This window comes from Gekko japonicus, unplaced genomic scaffold (genome assembly GCF_001447785.1).
Source record: "Gekko japonicus isolate JY-2015 unplaced genomic scaffold, Gekko_japonicus_V1.1 scaffold1708, whole genome shotgun sequence".
In the NCBI taxonomy this organism is placed as follows: Eukaryota; Metazoa; Chordata; class Lepidosauria; order Squamata; family Gekkonidae; genus Gekko; species Gekko japonicus.
Window position 1 is genome coordinate 254,178 of NW_015176503.1, and position 19,252 is coordinate 273,429.

The window sequence follows — 19,252 nt, forward strand, 5'->3', positions numbered from 1 at the left end:
GGTTCAGATATTACTCTGCACTTTTAGTGTTTTGAATACTCACCTCTATTTGATACACTCTGTGCAACGATTTTTTAAATTTACGTTTCACTAAGGTTTCTTTCTTATGTGTAAAAATAAATAATATGAGGGGTGTGCTTATGAAAGGCTAGCTGATCCCTTTGATCTGACACTTCACATATGCGCACTGTAATTATTTATTAAAGACTTCTTTATGTAATTTTCCATTAAAGCTATGAAAAGAGAATATTAAAATTAAGACATGAATATTCATGCTTGCCAAGGCAAATTGGATGAGCCAAGCTCTGTCTCCTGTGCTTGGTTTGGATTTGTGCAAACGAGAGGTATTTTGGATGTCGTTTAGTGCTATCCTCGTCATGTGTTATTGACAAGGCTATATGCATTTGCTGCAATTGTACAGGAAGAATGTTCAAATGTGGTAGTAAGTGACAAAATCAGCTTCCTGAAAAGTCTCAGCTTTCATTAAAAAGGGGAGGATGTTGGCAGCCCTTCTGGCTATAAAGAGAAAGTGGATTGTGTGATAATGCCTGCTCAAACCTGAGAAGCCAGAAGGGTGGCGGAATAAGATGTCCAGTTGGAGGCAGGTCTTCAGAGCCCTGCATAGCTCAAGTAGCAAAACCAGCAGAATGCATTACACACAATTAAAAAATATATATGCAGAATTGATTCATTTGCATAATTTTCACATAGACTGTACTCTTGCATAGCTACCCTTGGTACAAAATCCATATTTTCTTGGCACAAAAAAATGCACATTTTTAGTAAAACATCCACACAGCCCTGCTCACTGGATCTTCTTTTCAATTTACACTGCTAAGTATTGGAAATAACACTAAGATTTGGGAATCATGCTTCTTTTTGCAGATCAGCCTCACCTCTTCCCAGCATTCCACCCTCCAGTACCAATTGACGCAAGACATCATGAGGGGCGCTACCATTATGAACCATCTCCCATTCCTCCGCTGCATGTGTAAGTACAAACATTTCAATATCAATGGCAACTTGGCATGTTAAAGAACATCTGAAAAAGAAGAATGAGGATCGCTGTGCTTCTTTTTTGCTGCCTAAGGCATGATACCTTGATTTGCCACTGAACATATCAAGGGGAGTTTTCTTTCATATAAACATATGCAACTGCCAAGTTATACTATTGGTCCATCTAGTTTTAGTTTATTCTGGCTGGCAGTAGCACTTCAGAGCCTCTGGCAGAGATGTTTCCCCCCAAAAATCTGCTGCTTGGGATCTTTTGTAGCTGGGGATGTCATATATGGGACCCTCTGCACGCAAAGCATCTCTTCCACTGAGACATAGCACCTTCCCATATAACACTGCTTCAGATTTATAAAGGAAAAGCTGTTGGGGCCCAAGCTGCCTCACTGTCTCACTTCTTACTCCAGACATGTGTTTTTATTCCAGACAAGTCACTTTGGGTCCTATTTAAGGAGTAAAACAGGGGAAATAATTTTAAGCAAACAAATACAATTAGAAGAGTAAGAGTCCAGTAGCACCTTAAAGATTAACAAAATATGTGGCAGGGTATGAGCTTTTGTGACTCATGAAAGTTCATACCCTGCCACATATTTTGTTAGTCTTTAAGGTGCTACCAGATTCTTGCTCTTTTCTACTTCTACAGACAGACAAACATGGCTACCCATCTTGATCTGAATACGATTAAGTGTGGAAGATCGTGGTGAGGGAAGGGCATATCTATCAATCTGCCTTTCTCATTTTTATCCAGCTCTTTCTCCAAGGATCTTCTGCAGGAATTCCGTTCTGTCTTTTATATTAATCTAATTTATATGTATAATAGACAATGGTTGCAGATTCATGGCATACCTTCATAGCAATTTTGTGTTCTGTTGATTCATTTCTGTTCACACAATAGGATGCTTGGGAAGCATCCTTACTATTTTCCCTGGGACACTGTTTTACTGACAGTGGTTGACCCAGTGACAAAGACCTCATGTTGGTCCCACCATAGTCAACTGAATGGAAGCTTGGAGAGGTCCTGGAAATGTAGTTTAATGTATGGCTCAGTGTGGCCTAGATGCATCCCTGTTCTACCTAGCTTCTTATTCACAATTGTCTACAGTTAAGAAGATTAATGCATGCTAAGGAATTTGTTTTTTTTTCATGATCTCTGTACAACTCCACGTATGGGTTCTGGGCTAGTGTTGGACACTCTTGGAAGATTCTAGAGCTCTCACTAGAGAATTGGTGCTCATGCCTCTTCTTTTTTAAAGGAGATTTGTAATAGTCTGTTCATTGCATGGAATCATCTATCTTTTTTCCTATTAGTAGAGCAATGCCCTTGTAATTCTGTATGGTAGGTTTTTAATTCCCGCTTCATGTGTTTGGAACTGGTCCTAACATGTAAAACAGCAATGACATTTCAGGTGGCTCCACATGAGGTGTTAAGTCTAGAACAGTGGTTCACAACATTGGTATGGTGACCCACAAGTACAGATTTACTTGGTGTGGTGACCCATCCAGTGCCAAACCAAAGTTTTTTTTGGCACCTGAGGCAAACAATGACACTGTCATCCATCTGCATTTTTTACAGTGACCAACTAGATGTTGTTGAGAAACTCAAGAACATTGCACAAAGGGTACAGCTGCCCCCAAGCCAATGGCTTTCCATTTCCCCCTCCTTCCAGGTACTTCCATAAAGTTACTAGTTGTTGGACAGATTTCCCTCCTCATTGTCACACAGGGAGGTGGGAGACGAGAATATGAGATGCTAACAAGGAGGACGAGGAGGGAAAGGATGATGCGAAGCTCAGGGGTGCCATTAGGGAGGGCTGGCCTGCGACCCACTTTCAGAGGCTTCACAACACAGTTTTGGGTCCAGACCTACAGGTTGGGAAACACTAGTCTGGACATGGTATTTGTTTACCTAGTTTTGACAGACCAAGCAGGCAATGTTATTGGTAATCCATTGTACTCTGTGCTGTTCTCCATCCATTGGTAATCCATTGTTCTCTATTGTTTTCCATCATTTGCATGCATAGTCAAGGGCTAGAGAAGGTGCAGAAAAAGGCAACCATAATGATCACAGGATCTAGCTTCTGCCACATGGGGCAAGGCTATAAATAGTCTTGGATCTTATTAGCTCAGAGAAAGTGGCGACTGAGGGATAACACAATTCAGAATTATTCATGGTGCAAAGAAGATGGATAGAGAAAAACTTCTCTCATATGGCTAAAACTTGTGTGTCCCTCAGTGAGAACGATTGGCAGTAGATTCAAAAAGGAAAAAAAAGAAGTGCTATGTGCAATGGGTAGTTGACTTGGGGACTATATTGCCACATGATATGATGGTGTGTGGGGCCAGGCAGAATTTTGGAAAATAGGACTATTATTGGCTATTAGCTTTGGTAGCTGAATAGAACCTCCAAGACCAGAGGCAGACATGCTGGGGAGAAGTCAGCAGGTGAGGGCTGTAACCAATGTGGCCTTGCCTGTGGCATGTGATTGGTCACTGCTGGAAACTGGATGCTGAACTAAATGGACCAGTGGTCTCATCCAACATGGCTACTTTTATGCACAGAACAGATAACTGGACAAGGTGGAGTGGAATTCAAGGAACTCACAGGCTCAAGAGGGTAAGGAGAAAAGGGAAAATAAAGCAGGTTGGTTTAGGGATAAAGAGCTCAAGAAGAGAGAACTAAGGATTTCCAATGTGAGCTGACAGGCTGCTGGCGGTTTCTTCCTGGTTCCTTTTACAAGGGCTTCTAGGAGACTGGGGACATGAGAACAGAGCAGACAAATTAATCCCAGGTGAGGCTACCTTGAAGCTAGCAGGGTATGCATGATTGCTGAAATGCACATGCAAGGACAACATTTCCAGCAAAATGTAAATGGACACTACTCCACCAGGCTGCCTGTCAGTGACAGGGACAGAAGGCAGGAAATTCTAGGAGTCAGGGACACCCTCTGTATGAAAAAGCACAGAATTGCCATGTAGGGAGATGTGCAAATTAATTGTGCATGTGAAAAACAAAGATGATACGCGAGTCTGTTTCACAGTACACATTCAGGGGATTAGACTCCACGACGCCAAGCATATATTTGTATTGATTACTCAATGTGTATCTGCATATACATGCTTGCAACCTGTGACATGGTATCCAGATGCTTGGCCCTAATGCAGGGTGTGATGCTGGTGTTGGTAACATCCCCCCCCCCCCGACATAATCCCCTGCTTTCTCCACATGTTGTGCAAAACCAAGGTTAAGGCAGAGATGTGTGAACTGACACTGTGCTTAATGCTAGCCAGGGTCCTTTTACAACCATGGTTTACAAACCATTTCATACCCTGGTTGAGGGGGCTTACAAGCATTCACCATAGTTAGCATTTGTGCAGAAGTAAAACTAAGCAATATTTAAGGGAGAGATGGAAGAAGGGAAAGGGGGATTCATTTTGGGGAAGGGAAGAAGTGTGGATTCCTGCAGCTGCCTCTTGATTTGCAAGCAGCTGTGCTTCAAAGTTTTACTGTACCTTTGCAAAGGTTTCCTTGTACAACCAAAGGGCAAGATTTACTCTTGTAGTGCCTGGAGTTTATCTGTCTGTGGGTTCACTGAAGCAAAACGGTGCTGCTGCCTTAGCAGTGTGCCTGATAATAGGTAGCTAGCAACTGTTGCCTATATATTTTGTTGACGTTTATTCTGTGGGCTGTCATTCTATAAGCACTAAATGAAAAAGAACCAAACCTGGTAAAATACCACTAGGCAAAACAGGACTGTTTGTTTTTGTTGGAGTTTCTTTCCCCCTTTTCTGTTTCACTTCTTGGAATTCTTCATGGTTAAAAACATCCCATAATGCCAGAAAGCTTTCCCTTGGTGATAGCAATGAAAGGTAATGAAATTTTTGGTAGAGTTTTGTAACCCTCGTCTGATGCATGCTTGCAGGCCCAATCACTTGATTGATGGGATTGTCACCCAAACAAAATGGCAACTGTGACAGAGCGCACAGTTTACACTAAGATAAAGGAAAATACCAGCGATAACATGTTTTTTTCTAAGGAAGAGAATCTTTATGTATAGTTAGACATTGCCTTATTGTAGATGGAGAGAGGAATGTCAAAAACAGAGAAAGGGAGGAAAAGCATAACTAGCGTGTGGGATTTCAGAATCCAAAAAGAACCACTGTAATCCATAAAAACCCAAAGCCACAAGGCTGGTTTAGTCCTTTGCTAAAAGGCTTGATATATACATTTAATCATCTCTAATAATCCCCCATTCACGCTGTGGAAAAAAAAGAAGAAAAGTACAAGTAATACTTTGAAGAATAATGCTAGTTGTTTAGATGGCAGATTGCTTTGCCACAGCTATTAGTTACAGCTGTGTAATTACATATATGCTGGAGAAAAAAAATGAAGTTGTTTTAAAACAAGTCCTCCTCTGTGAGCAGAATTAATTGATATTAAACAATCCTAACTACATGCCCAAGTACACACACAATATTTTACTGGCAGTTATTTTGGATCAGTCTCTTATTAACCAAATTGTAATTTCAGTAGAAATTTGCCTGAAGGTTAGCAATAAATCTGTGTTGCAGTCTTCCTTGGGCATTAAAGAAAAACTGGGTATTTATAGTTGGGATGGGGGAGGTAGAGAAAAGAGGAGGCTTCCAGGAACTGGTGATTTATTTTTCCATTGAGGTTATTTGCGTCTGTTATTATTTGGATTGCACTCAGTTGTGCAATAAAATGCATTTGAAAGGTATGAAATAAACCAGCTCAAAGGGTTGTTTCTGCCTTTTAAAGACACCCAGTACACCCATTCCTAAAGATATCTGTAAATGCATCATGAGAATAATGGTGTGCAAAGCCAACTTGGAAAGAAGAACTGTGCGCTGTTGAGCTCTCTCTCCCCCCCCCCCCCCCCCCGCCTCGTCCTAAGTATGCTACATTGGAAATAAGTCCCAGAGAGTTCAGTAGGGCTTACTCAATAGTAACTGTGTTTACTTATTTGGTACATTTTTATCCCGCTGTTCCTGGCAGAAGTCTAGGACACCATACGTTGTTTTGTTTTCCATTTTAGCCTCACAACAATAACCCTTTGAGGTAGGTTAGGTTGAAAGGGAGTATTTGGCCCAGTGTCATCCAGCAAGCTTCCATTGCGATGGAGATCTGAGCCCGGATCTCCCAGATACTAGTCCAACATACCACTACACCATAACTGGATCTTGAATCTGGTTTAGGATTCAATCTGAATCAGTTAGAATCTGAGTGAGTTAGAAGACAATTTGGTTTCAGAATATGGCTTTACACTTCTTAAGACTGTAAACCACAGAATATAGAACGTGGTAGTCATGTTATATTCCCAGACTGTATTGAGTCTATTGTTCCCAAACAAAGTGTGATAAATGATCTGGATCAAAGTGCTTACGAGCCAGTTTATATATTCGGTGAAATACAGTGGTAATGTTTATTCTGTAATATTTCAGATTATAGGCGAGGGATCGCGTATCTGAGTTCTTTCCCGTGTTAAAAAATCCTTAAATAAACCAAGCAAGCATCTCCAAGAGTGCAGGGGGTTGGACTAGATGACCTGGAAGGTCCCTTCCAACTCTAACATTCTATGATTCTATGAAAACAGTTCAGCCTACCCTTATCTACCTACTGCATTTTTATCCTGCCCTTCCTCCAGGGAGCTGAGGGTGGGATATGTGATTCTCACTTCCTCCATTTTATTCTTACAAGAATGCTGCAAAGTAGGCTAGGCTGAGAGACAGTGGCAGATGCAAAGTCATTGAGTTTCATGTCAGAGTGGGGGTTTAAACCCAAACCTTGATCCTCCTCAGGCATCCAACCACTACATCATACTTCTTCTGTGCTTTTTTTTCTTTATGCAGAGAGGTTTCATTGGGGGTGTGTGTGACCAGACATGGAAGGTACCACCTGAAATTGTACAGTCCAGGAAAAGCTGTAGAATTTGGTTCTGCTGAGTCCATAATCTGACCCCAGGAGCGGATTATTCAGAACTCAGTTTTCTTTTGTTGATTTGGTTCTGCTGAGTCTATAATCTGACCCCAGGAGCGAAGGATTATTCAGAACTCAGTTTTCTTTTGTTACCCATCAAAATCACAATCCTGTTCCTGTCAAAGAGAATGATTTCAGTGGATTCAGGCGGATATAGTTGAGAATTTGATACCAACCTACTCAGCACTTGGTACAGAGGTGAAAACCTATCAGCTTCCACTTAACAGCAGTCCTGTGTAAGTTGTTACTCACCAAGTCAGACGCTGCCTTCCAAGAATTGGTGGTGGTCCACCAGGGGCTTGTTAAACGTGTTCTTGCTTTCCTGCCTGCTTGAGAGTACATAAAAGGAGCTAGAAGGCATTAAATACTTCAGCAATCTGATTCACTCCCAAGTACTGTGGAACTGAAGAAAGAGATCCCTGTAAGCAGAGTAGTGTTACCTTTTGGTTTAGTTACTTCTTCCACCATCATTGTATGCTTTTCCTAGACCTTTGTAATCAGTGTCTGTACCTCCATGTCGATGTCCCATGTTCCTGCAGTATTATCACAACCTTCCTTAAATATGAAAATATGTGGTGGTGGAGAATAATCTCATGTCATAATTTAGTTGTGCAGATTGCACAACTCAGACTGGCCCTGCAGTTTGGGCCCATCTGGATTGCAGATATGTAGACAATCAAAACGGCTTAATGGTAGACTACCCTTTGCACGATGAAGGTTGTAGGTCCACTCCCTTCCACCTCAGTATACAAGGCAGGGAAATACTTCTATCTGACACGCTAAATCAGAGGTGTCAAACTCATTTGTTACAAGGGCCGGATCTGACATTAATGTCTCTTTGTCGGGCTGGGCCATGTATGCCATAAAATGTAATGCCAGGTACTGGAGATAGACACTGCATAAAGGACAGCAGCTGGTAAGCTCCGAGTTGGTGTGTCCTCACTGCAAGGCCCCCTGGGGTGGGAAGCAGGTGCAGAAGAAAACGCACAGAGGCAGACCGGAGAGGCAGCAGTGCTATGCTGGGCAGATGCTGTCACGATGCTTGACTGTTGCAGGCAAGGTTGTTCTGCTGTGCTGAAGCCACAATGGAGTGCCTCTGCCCACTCCCCCCCCCAGCACTCCCCCCCTTGCATCAGTTGCTCACGGGCCACATAAGAGTTCTGGATGGGCCGCATCCGGCCCCTGGGCCTTATGTTTGACACTCCTGCCCTAAATAACTTCTCTTATTCAGAATGACAACACTGGGGTTAATGTTCTTTGTATTTAAGACTGCTGTCATGTGAACCTACCTGACAATTAAGGTTTTTAAACGAGGTCCCCCGGGTTATCATGAGAAAACTGGACTTCCTCTGTGGAGGCACCCAAATTACCTAACTTCTCTGCTGTCTGCCCGGCTCCTGGTTTAATGAGTTTTAGGCACCAGGTGAAAAGCATCTGTTCACTATGGCTTTTAGTTATTTTCCTCTGTGCCACTGCCAGCCACTCCTTTTGTAAGTTGTTTCTGTTGTCATTATGGGACTCTGAAAGATTTATGTACATCAGGCCCTGTGCTTCTTTTTATTAATTGATGCTTTAACATTTATCATGCCCTGCTTAGTCCACTTTATTGAGAATTTTATTGTTAGTCACCTCAAGTTGGTATGCCAGTGCTATAAATAAAGAACTAATATAAAAGCAATTCCAGACACCGCTCTTAGGGGAGACCAAAGGAACTGGGGATTGGTGGGCTAGGATGTGCGTTGAATAGTCTTCCAGCCCCCATGCAGAGGTAGAGATCTGGCTAATTCATTATATTCAATGCATGTTTCATAAGAGAGACTTCTTAACACAAAGAGCTGTAAGCAAGAATGATTCTTAGGGAGACAATATGTAGTGCCAGCTCTCACTTTTTAAAGTAAGAATTATCTTGATTGTATTGGTTTTATGTTCACATGGTACTTAGGAATACTTTCTGCCTTTCATTGAGTTGTTGCTCTTGTTGAAATCATAGGCCATGCTAGCAAACCAGGAGCCTTCCTGAGCTCTTTAATCAGGCATGAGTACATAATTAGGCAATTTACAGATTGGGTGAAGGGTGTGTCTGCATGCCCATTCTCATGGAAGGTGTTGGAGACTGTCCTGCTTGTACACTTTTCAGGCAATTCCACTTAGCAAGATGTAGTCAGTTTTCTTAAGGGTGGTGCTCTTTTGTTTAAATCCTCATTTAGAAGCTTCGCGCTGGAAGTTTTTAATGGTAGCCTTAATTTAGCTGAAAGCTGTTCTGGTTGTGGTGCGGTATCATCGATAGGATATACTGTGCTCAGCTGTCTCTGCATTTTGAGGTGTTTCAGGACCTAATGTAGATTTTTTTTTAACCTGCTGCATTTTGTTGGTCCTGTGGGATATGAGTGCCCTTTCCCATGCTTTTCCTGACCGTCCCTTGACCTCAAGGAGCACAATATTTATTTTACTTATTTAAAATGCCAAATGAAACAAAAAAGGCTTCTGGAGAAACCAAAAAGTCTGCTGGCAAAAGACACCAAAATCTCCCTGGGGAGGAACTTCCAAGAGTTTTGGTGCCATGAGGGAGAAGGCCCTTTCTTGGGTCAGCGCCCATCTATTCTCAGATGGTGGGTCAATGAAGCAGGGCTTTCAAGGGTGACCAGAGTGAGCTGGTAGGTTTGTATGGGAGAAGATGGCCCTTAAGGTATGTTGGTCCTAGACTGTACAGGACTTTAAAGGTCAATAGCAGCTCCTTGAATTGAGCCCAGAAGCAAACTGGAAGCTAGTGTAGATGGAACAGTACTGGAGTGATATGGTCCTTGCAACCCACTGTCTGTATTTTCCAGACAGTCTTCATGGCAGCCCCACATAGAGCTCATTGCAGTAATCTAATGTACCTGTTTCCAGGGCATGTACCACAGTGGCAAGATCTTTTCTGTCCAGGAACGGACACAGCTGACTCACCAGTTGAAGTGGCTAAAAGGGACTGCTGGCCACTGCTGCCACCTGTTTATCTATCAGGAAGCCTTGAGGTCAAGGGATGGTCAAGGAGCACAATATTTGTTTTACTTATTTATTTAAAATGCTCCTAAACTACAAAACTGCTCCTTCAAGAGGAGTGTAGCCATATCCAGAACAGGGGGTAACCCATTTCCCAGGTCAGACCTTCCCACCAGTAAAACCATCATTTTATTGGGATTAAGTTTCATTTTGTTAGCCCTCATCCATTCCAAAACTTCCTCCAACCACCTGTTCATAGTTTCCACAGCCTCCCTGATATCTGTTGGTATCCTGAGGTAGAGCTGAGTGTCATCTGCATATTGGTGGCAGCTCAGCCCAAATCTCTGGATGACCTGATCCAGCGGCTTTACATGGAACCCCAGCAACATACTCTGAAACCTACCCTCGAGGTAGGACTGGAACCACCAAAGAACATTGCCTTCCAGTCCCAGTCTCAAAAGGTGATCCAGAAGGATACCATGATCAATGCAGGGGGGTGGGGTGCTCAGGGAAGGAGGGCTCAGTGGTGTGGATCAGGAAGTGGGAGAAGAAGACCCACACTTTACTGGTGGTGGTTTGGATTCAAATGGTCCCACCAGTTTATACTTGATCCCACCAGTATATTTAACAGTTGTGTAATTCTTAGGAAAACAGAATGACCAGTGTTGATTTTCATTTTTGATACCTTTGCATTTCTTAAGTAGTGACTGCATGGGAAAATCTTATTGCGTAAAAGGGAGAGAAGTTATTGGGATTTGGGTATTTGTCTGTCAAGCTTGTTGATGCAGAAGATCAGATAGATTTGTTGTCTTTCTTTCTTTCTTTCTTACCCGACTTAGCTGAGGGACCGCATTTCCCCATATATACCCCCAAGAGCACTTCGGTCCGGGGCACAACATCGCCTGCTGGTCCCAGGCCCCCGGGAGGCAAGGCTCGCCACAACTAGGACCAGATCCTTTTCAGTGGTGGCCCCTACCTGGTGGAACGTGCTCCCGGAGGAGATCAGGGCCCTGCGGGACCTTATGCAGTTCCGCAGGGCCTGTAAGGCAGAGCTCTTCCGCCAGGCTTTCACATAGGGGCCACCACTACCACCGCCACCAATGAGGTGGACAACATCGGGGTTAAGGATGGCCCAGGAAGATCTGCCACAATTTCTGCGTGGCCACTGGATTTACCTGGTTGAGCTATAGGATAACATCACCCTGGAGAACCATCCGGAGACCATCTTGTTAAATTGAGTATAATTTTTATTCATTGTCATTAATGTTTTATTGCTTTTATCTGTTTTATATGGGTTTTCCCCTTGTAAGCCGCCCTGAGCCCACTCTGCGGGGAGGGCGGGGTATAAATCTTAATAAATTCCTTCCTTCCTTCCTTCCTTCCTTCCTTCCTTCCTTCCTTCCTTCCTTCCTTCCTTCCTTCCGTAAAATTAAGCATTAGTATTAGTAAAAACTGAAGGGGGGGAATAGGGTGCTTGAAATATCTCTTAACTATTTCAGGATGTCTAGGGATTCAAACTTCATCTGAAACAAACAAAAGCTGAATACAGTGAGGAGTATCCTTAATAGGTCTCACTGAGAGAGATAAATTATATCTTAGCAGGTTATTTTAATTACTTGAGGACACATATTCTTTATCCTATTTTACTCAGGAGCAAAATTACATAAATACGAGACAGAAACTCTTCAAAATAAGGGTTTAGCTTGATGATGGAATTGCTGTCAGATGTTGTGGTGTACACTAGGACAAGCAGCCACTGGTGTAATTATGCTATCATATGCTATCATTAAAGATTCCATTGAAAAAAAAAAGGTTTATAAATTACTCCTCTTCTTAGATAAACCACCCCATATTAAGGCATCAACGATATGGTGCAGAATTAAATTAGAATCTCATAAAATGAAATATGTTCTGTATTAGCTGTTTGACACTTAATTTGCTTCCAAATGAGTAGAGGAAATCACAAATTAACCTGCCTTTGTTTTTCCAACCGTAGCTTATTAGGTGTTAGAACAACTGCAATTACAGCCAGATAATAACCCACCCACCCCCCAGCCTTATGAATATGTACTGAAATGTGTCACTTCCAGTTAATGAAACCTGTTTGTTAGGACTTGTTTAGATTTCCTAGCATTCCTATTGTACATCTTCAATTTACAGCCTAGCATGAAGGAGCATAAAACTTAAACTGTTTTTCAATAGCAGTGTTTAAAGAGCATGAGGATTTGCATGTGTCTTGCTTTCTAAAAACAAGAACCACTTCTCTTTTTAGAAGAGTATTGCAAAAGTAGCCTGGGTTTTTTTAATGTCTTATTCATTTAAAATATGTATACCTCACATGCTAAAGGCAGCTTGCAATAAGAAAAAAATAAAATATGAAACAGCCGTAAAAACTATAATTTAAAAATATGTTAAACCCCCCCGTAAATAACAGTATAAATATGCAGTTATCAGTAGGAAAGCAGTAATTCAGGAGAGGTTTTAGACTTTGTAATCCAAACACCCTGGAAAACAAGTAGGCCTTAGGTTGGGAATGATTTATTCCCATCACAGGTACAATACTTAATGGAGGTTTCTCATAATTTTTATTTATTTAAAACATTTCTACTCTACCTTTCCCCCTGTTCAAGGAGGCTCAAAACTGCTTGTTCTTCAGTCGCACAGTCGAGTCTGACTCTTCGCAACCCCATGGCCCACATCACGCCAGGCCAAAACTGCTTACAAAACAGCATATATATCAAAATAAGCACCGTACAAGATAAATACAAACAAAACAATAAAATAGAGATCAAACAGCCCATAACATCTTAAGATCCCAAAATAGCCATAAGGAAGAAATACTAGCCTACGTCACAGCCCCCTCCCCACTACTGCATCTTAAAATTTGTCAGTGAGCGTCCTCTTAGCCTCTTCTTATACGAGGGTGGTGCCATGAATGTTCATGACCAGGCTGATGCTGATCTAGTGATCTTTGGCAGGAGAATGATCAGGAGAAACTGCTGAGTGGATCTAAGTTGGTGAAAAGGTCTATACTAGGAAAGAATTGAACTGAGACCAGAAACATAGAGGTAGCCAATGATGTTTCAAAATAGGTGTTTTATGATCATGCCTACATGCTTCAGTCAACACATGAGCAGTTGCGTTCTGTTTCAGCTGAATTTTCCTGATTGCCTTTTTAAGGACACAATTTTGCAGATGTTTTAAATGAACAGGATAATAATAAGATGTCAGACTATATCTGCAACATGTATGCATGGTGTCTGTATTGATATTGGGTCATCCCATTCATTTTTCTCAAGGGTTATTATGCATAAGTTATTGTCTCCTGGGCTACATCTATAAGGCTGGGCATGTGACTGCTCAGAAATTATTAGCTCAATTGACTGGTCGAATATTAGTAAAAGATCACTAATGGTCAAAACACTGACTTGGTTAGAGCAATAATAAATGCATAACGATCATCGGGTTTGACACTTATGCTATTAGTATAAACTGAATTACTTATCTGTTATTGTGAGAAAATGAAATTATCTTTTTAAAAATGGCAGTAGATTATTATACATTTTTGCACTGTCTGATAAGGTTTCCGTACATGTGAGTGATTCCTTCTCTTTGATTTTCATCCTGAAATACCAGAGTTGGACCATGATCTCCTCAAAAACAATATGTAAAGTGACATGAAGAAAGTACCCCTTGGTTACTGAATCAACTATGGGCCATCTTAGACAAGTGAATCTTTGGCACGGATAACTGCTTATGCTTCCTGGTTTGGAGTTATGGCAGGTTTCTGTGTCAGTATGCATCTGATGAAATGAGATCTGACTTGCATAAGGTGATTCTGCAATACATTTTATTACACTTTAAGGTGCCACTAGACTCCTGTTTTATTTTGTCGCTACAGATGAATACAGCTATCTGTCTGGAACTATGCTGTTAGGTTTTTTTGTTTATTTATTTAATTAGACTTTTAGCCCGCTCTCCCCTGTACTGCAAGGCTCAAAGTGGGAAACAACAAGCTTAAACAATAGTACTATTAATTATTAAAAACAAAGTAATACAATACTAGTCAAAGATAAAATCAGATGGTGACGTGGGCACTAATAGCAGTCTTTAATCTGAGTGAGGTTGTGCCATCTGTGTGTTTGTGAAGCTGGTACACATAATGAGTGGCAGGGAGGGGGGCTGGGGGAGGCCACGTTAGATGGAAACTTCGCTGCCTCAACTGTATGCCTGGTGGAACATTTCTGTCTTACAGGCTCTGCGGAACTGAATCAGATTCTGCGGGGCCCAGATCTCATCTGGAAGGGCGTTCCGCCAGGCTTTTCCCTTGATCGTTGCAGGGCTAGGGCAAACAGCCATCAGTCCTGGCTTTAGTAACAGGTAACTTACAATGAAATAAATGGTAGCTTGCCACTACACAGGGGCATTTTGGGCTTCCTGGAATATTTGCCAATAGTTGACTTGTGAGTTGTCCGGGATGCCAATCTTATATATCTGTACAGGCTTTGCTCTCTTTCTGTTGAAATAATGGGTTAGATTTAATTAAGAATAAACACAGATCACTTAGAATATTGGGGGGGGAGGAATGTTGAAAATAAATGGGAGGTTCCAACATTGCCCCCATTTTGTTGGCTTATTATCCAGTTTTAGACCGGCTTCTGAAAGATTTTTTGCTTCAGCTATTTTTTTTCCTAATTAGCCCTATGTATACTTTCTTTTATTAGTATAGGTAACAGTTGCTAACCAGTAGCTGTTGGAATGCACATAAATATGGCAGTGCTTGAAATATTAACAGTATTTAAAGGTTCTCATCTCAGGTTGCTTAGAAAATGAATCACATCCATGTTATTATGGATTTGCCATGGACAGTGGACAGTTTGGGTAAAACAGTTTTCAATAAAGTGATCAAATGGTACAATTGTTGCTAGTTTGAACATTGCCTTGAGGGGGAAGAAGGTCTCTTGCCTCCCCACAAGCCATTTTCCTGCATGGAAACAGTGTTTTTTTGGGGGGGTTACTCCCGGTTTTGCTGCTCCACAAGCAATTACTTCACATGGGACAGCAAAAATGGGGAAATAACTCCCCCCCCAGCACTGTTTTCACATTGGAAAATGGCTTGGGGGGCAGGAGCCCTTCCACCCCCTGCAGTGGCATTCCTTGCCCTTTTGGGCTTTCCTTTATTTTTTTTAAAAAGACATTCCTTGCAGCCGCTGCGTGGTTTTGGGGAACCTGAGTTGGGTTTGGGGAGACCTGGACCCCAACTGGTTAAAAACCTGAATATGTAGTTTGGTCTCAAATATAATGGAATCCACAGTACTGAAAACTTCTTCTACAGAACATGCAGAATTCCAGAAATCTACTTTTTGTCAGGTACATTTCATCGGGTATGGTATATTAGGCTTTGAACATATAAAATTTGCCTCATATTGAATCAGGCCATTGGTCTGTTAAGGTTAGTGTTGCTGGCAGTAGCTCTCCAGGGTCTTGGGCAGCTGAAGGTCTTTGAAACACTCATTACCTCTTTGAACTGGAGATGCCAGAACTGAAGCTGGTACTTCCTGCATGCAAAACAAGTGCTTTGCCACTGAGCTATAGCGTTCTTTCTTGCAGAATATATTCTTATCCATATAGCAATAAAATACTAATAGTCTGTACCTTATATAACATTTGATTCATATGAACAAATACATTTTTTCTTTGGAGGTTTGAAATGAGCAAAACCTAAAAGTTTCTTTTCCCTCTCTGGGCAGAGAATTGGCTGGGAGGGGGGAAGTCAGTCGCTTTCCAGACTTATCTCAGCCCACTTTCATACAAATGCAAATTGGTCTAGACAATGGGATGGTCAAGCCCCCCCCCCTTTAAAGAAGGGAACAGAGACTTGAAGGTGTTAAATATTAGAGAGACTTCAGGAATCCCTTCTTGAAGAATCTCTAGGAATAGCTTCTCTGACTTGGCCTGACCTGGTCATTGGGTGGGGGAAAGAGAGGTGAGTTGATAAAAGGCCTGAAACAAGGAGGAAGAGCTCTTTTGGTGCTGAGTCCATCAGAGCAGACAGAACTCTTAACCTGAGGTCAGGAAGAGGCAGCCATTTTTACCATGTGTTGTCCTGAAGAGCTGGGGGAAGCTTCAAGATAATGGCTACTCTGCAGAGATCTGTAACTTCCTAAGTTAAGGAGCCTGTCCTATACTTTTAACGTCTGATACAGCATGTATAGAGAAAGGAAGAGGAGTTTTGTTTTACCCATTTCTTTTGAATCCCTTGCTCAGTCTGGTGCTGTGCTAAAAGTATTCTTGTGAACATTTTGTCTTTAATAAATACTGTAAAACTTTGGATGCCGGTAGTGGTTTTTTGTACCGTAAAGACTGCTCGGACATACTATTTTAAAAGGAGCGCCAGGGGAAAGACAGACAATTGGCAAGTGGCTATTCCTCCAGGGGTGCATAAGGCAGCAAACAGTCCCTGTGGTGACCAGGTACTGTCAGTGGGAGACACAGAGGCAAGGCCTCAGAACTTAGAAGGGAAGCTAGGAGTCCTGACCCTCCCAGTGGGCAATTCCTATAAAGGTCAGGTGGTGGCAGCGGGTTCCTGGAGAGAGAGAAAAGCCTCTCCAGATGTTGGGGAAACCTTGGAGGGCAGGGTGGAACAGGGCCTGCAGGCCAAAGCAGGTTCATTCCGCCACAGTCCACATAGCCTTCAATGGAAATGTGTTGCTTGAGAATCTGCAGCTATTAGTCGCAATGGATCACTGGAAGTTCTAATCTGAAGGGTTGGGTCCAGAATTGCAGCATTTGTATTTAGAATAGACTGAGGAACAGAAGACCAAAGAGGGAGTATGGGCATTTGATGAAAAGAAGTCCTTATTTTGGACATTCTGAGGCTGCATGGCAATGTAGAAGAAAAAAAGAATCCTTGTATTGACACGGAAAGTAGAAAATGTTCTTTCTAGTAAAGTGCGCCTGTAGCTCGGGGAAAGGAAAATAAGTCTCTGTTAGGGAAAATCCTGTTGTTGGTACTGATGCCTCTGTGATAATGGTTTAGATGTTACGATGAGAGAAGAATAGAATAAAACAGAGAGAAGAAGAAAATAGGTCCCTTGGACAATAAAAGGAAAAAGGGCTATTAATGAAGAAACTGATGTGTCAGGTGTTGCATGTGGTTTCCAAGATCTTGTTGCTGAATTCCATGAACTGGGACTGGGAAAAGAGCCAGGTAACACTTGAGTAGACTATCAAGGCCCTGCATCTTGCTTTGGTATTGGAATGTCAGTTGCAAATAGTTTTTCCAGCAACTAGCCTCTTATGAACTAGGAAAGAGGAAGCCTAGAGTCTAGACTGGAGCTCCTGCTTGGGTACAGAGTATTGCATCATTTTGAAAACTGAATGGGAGTTTTGTGTGGCTTTGGTAACCTTTTCAACAGTGTATATGGATCCCTATGGCCAGAGTTCATAAATCCTCATTTGGAAGTGCACCTGCAAAACAGGTTAAAATTAGATTGTGCTTCTGGTAAATAATAGGGTGTTCCTGAGGCAGCCATAGAACAGCGCAATATGCCATGGGGTATGCTTTTCCTTGAAAGGGGAATCCTGTAGACTTTAATTCTATGAGAGATGGAATTGGGGCAGTCCTGTGTGCATGTATACGAGAAACGGCCACACAAAAGCCAGGAGACCCCCATAAAAGTCAAAGATGAGTATATAATATCTGAGGCAGTGCTATACGTTTTTATTAGTTCCATGGGTATTCCACCCTTCCTCCAAGGAATTTGTGGAAGTAGGAATGGGATTGCTCCGCTTTTGAGAAGGCTGTGAAACTGGTACTTGTCCAAGGCCAAGGTGAGGATTTGAAGCTGGGACTTCCCACTCCAGGCCCAGTACTATAACCAGCATACCTTACACACTGGCTCTCTGGGTCAGCTCTCTGAGATGAGGCCTCTGAAAATGTAGACGGACTTCTGTTGCACATCAATACATATGCATATGTTTATGAAGTCAAAATTGTGAGGTCTTCTCTCAATCCAATTGATTCTGTGTTGTGGTGAGGGAGAGGAGCTTGTAAGCCGCTCTGAGACTTCGAGTGAAGGGTGGGCTATAAATCCAGTCTCCTCCTCCTCCTCCATCTCCTCAAACATTTTGTAAAAAACTGAGATTTGTAAGTTTGTATTTGGTACGGGAAGCTGGATCCAGTTGTTGAGTAAAATAATCTTATTTAGCAAGTTAACAGTGCAATCAGTTACTCCCTTCTAAGCAGTTGATTTCTTTGGGCTCAGGTTGGAGTAACTCTGCATGGGATTGCACTATAAAAAGCATGCCCTTCCTACTCTGTTTCTATGTTTATGTTGTTTAGAATCCAGTACATTGTTGTCTTATCCGCTGCAAAGAATATAGTGCTGTCTTGGAGACTCTGAGCCGGGGCTTCTTGGGCAAAATTCCTGTGTTCTTTGTGCTGCAGTCAGCAGTATTAAGCAAGTGAGCAGATATTGACTGAGGTATTCACATTCAGTGAACCAGAAGCAAGCTGGCTCTATAGAAGCTGCTGTCAAACCTGTTGCAGTGGCCTGTGAGGTAGTGGAGTGTGACAGACTTTAAAAAAAAGAAAAAAGAAAGAAAAGTACCACTCTTCCACTCATGTTAAGTCTTGCTTCAAAGAGAGCTAAAATTTACAATCTTTTACAAAAAGAAAGCCACTAGTGAGCTTTCTGTATTTTACAGGAATGGTCTGTGCCAAACAAAAACAGACATGCTTTTATAGACGTGATGCTAATACACATATTAGCTCTAAAGTGAAGACAACTTTTTTCTTCAACATTATTCATCACAGTCTTTGGTTAGTGGTCACTCACCTTCTCTTCCCCCACCTCCAAATGATATAGTCTTTCCTCAAAAAGAAATTAAAAAAAATAGAAGCATACTGTTGAGCACATGTGTTGGTTCTTTCTCTCTGTGTACATGCCATGTCTTTCTTATATGCTGCAGTAAACGTTAGAATTAAATCCATTTATTCTGCATGTGTAACATTTACCATTAAAAATGTCAGGTGGGGTACTGGTTTGGGTGTGTGAGAGCAGTCACAGAATAGTATTTGAGCATGTCTGGCAATCTCTCCAGGGGTAACTTTAGCTGGAGTAGGGAACATGCATACCCTGTTTCCCCGAAAATAAGACCTACCCCAAAAATAAGCCCTAGCAGGATTTGCATTTGTGGTATAAGCCCTAGTGTGTCTTCTTGAGAAAAAAAATAAATATAAGACAGTGTCTTATTTTCGAG

The 19,252-nt window shown here is 41.9% G+C and overlaps 1 protein-coding gene across 2 annotated transcripts in view; it reads left to right on the forward strand.

The window, feature by feature from the left end:
* The window catches only part of GLI3 (GLI family zinc finger 3), a 287,197-nt gene that overhangs the window by 148,761 nt on the left and 119,184 nt on the right, over positions 1-19,252 (forward strand). For both annotated transcript variants that reach the window (XM_015427324.1, XM_015427325.1), the window contains exon 3: positions 886-991. In XM_015427324.1, coding sequence (XP_015282810.1) covers positions 886-991 — 106 coding nt within the window. The remainder of the gene's footprint in view (positions 1-885; positions 992-19,252) is intronic.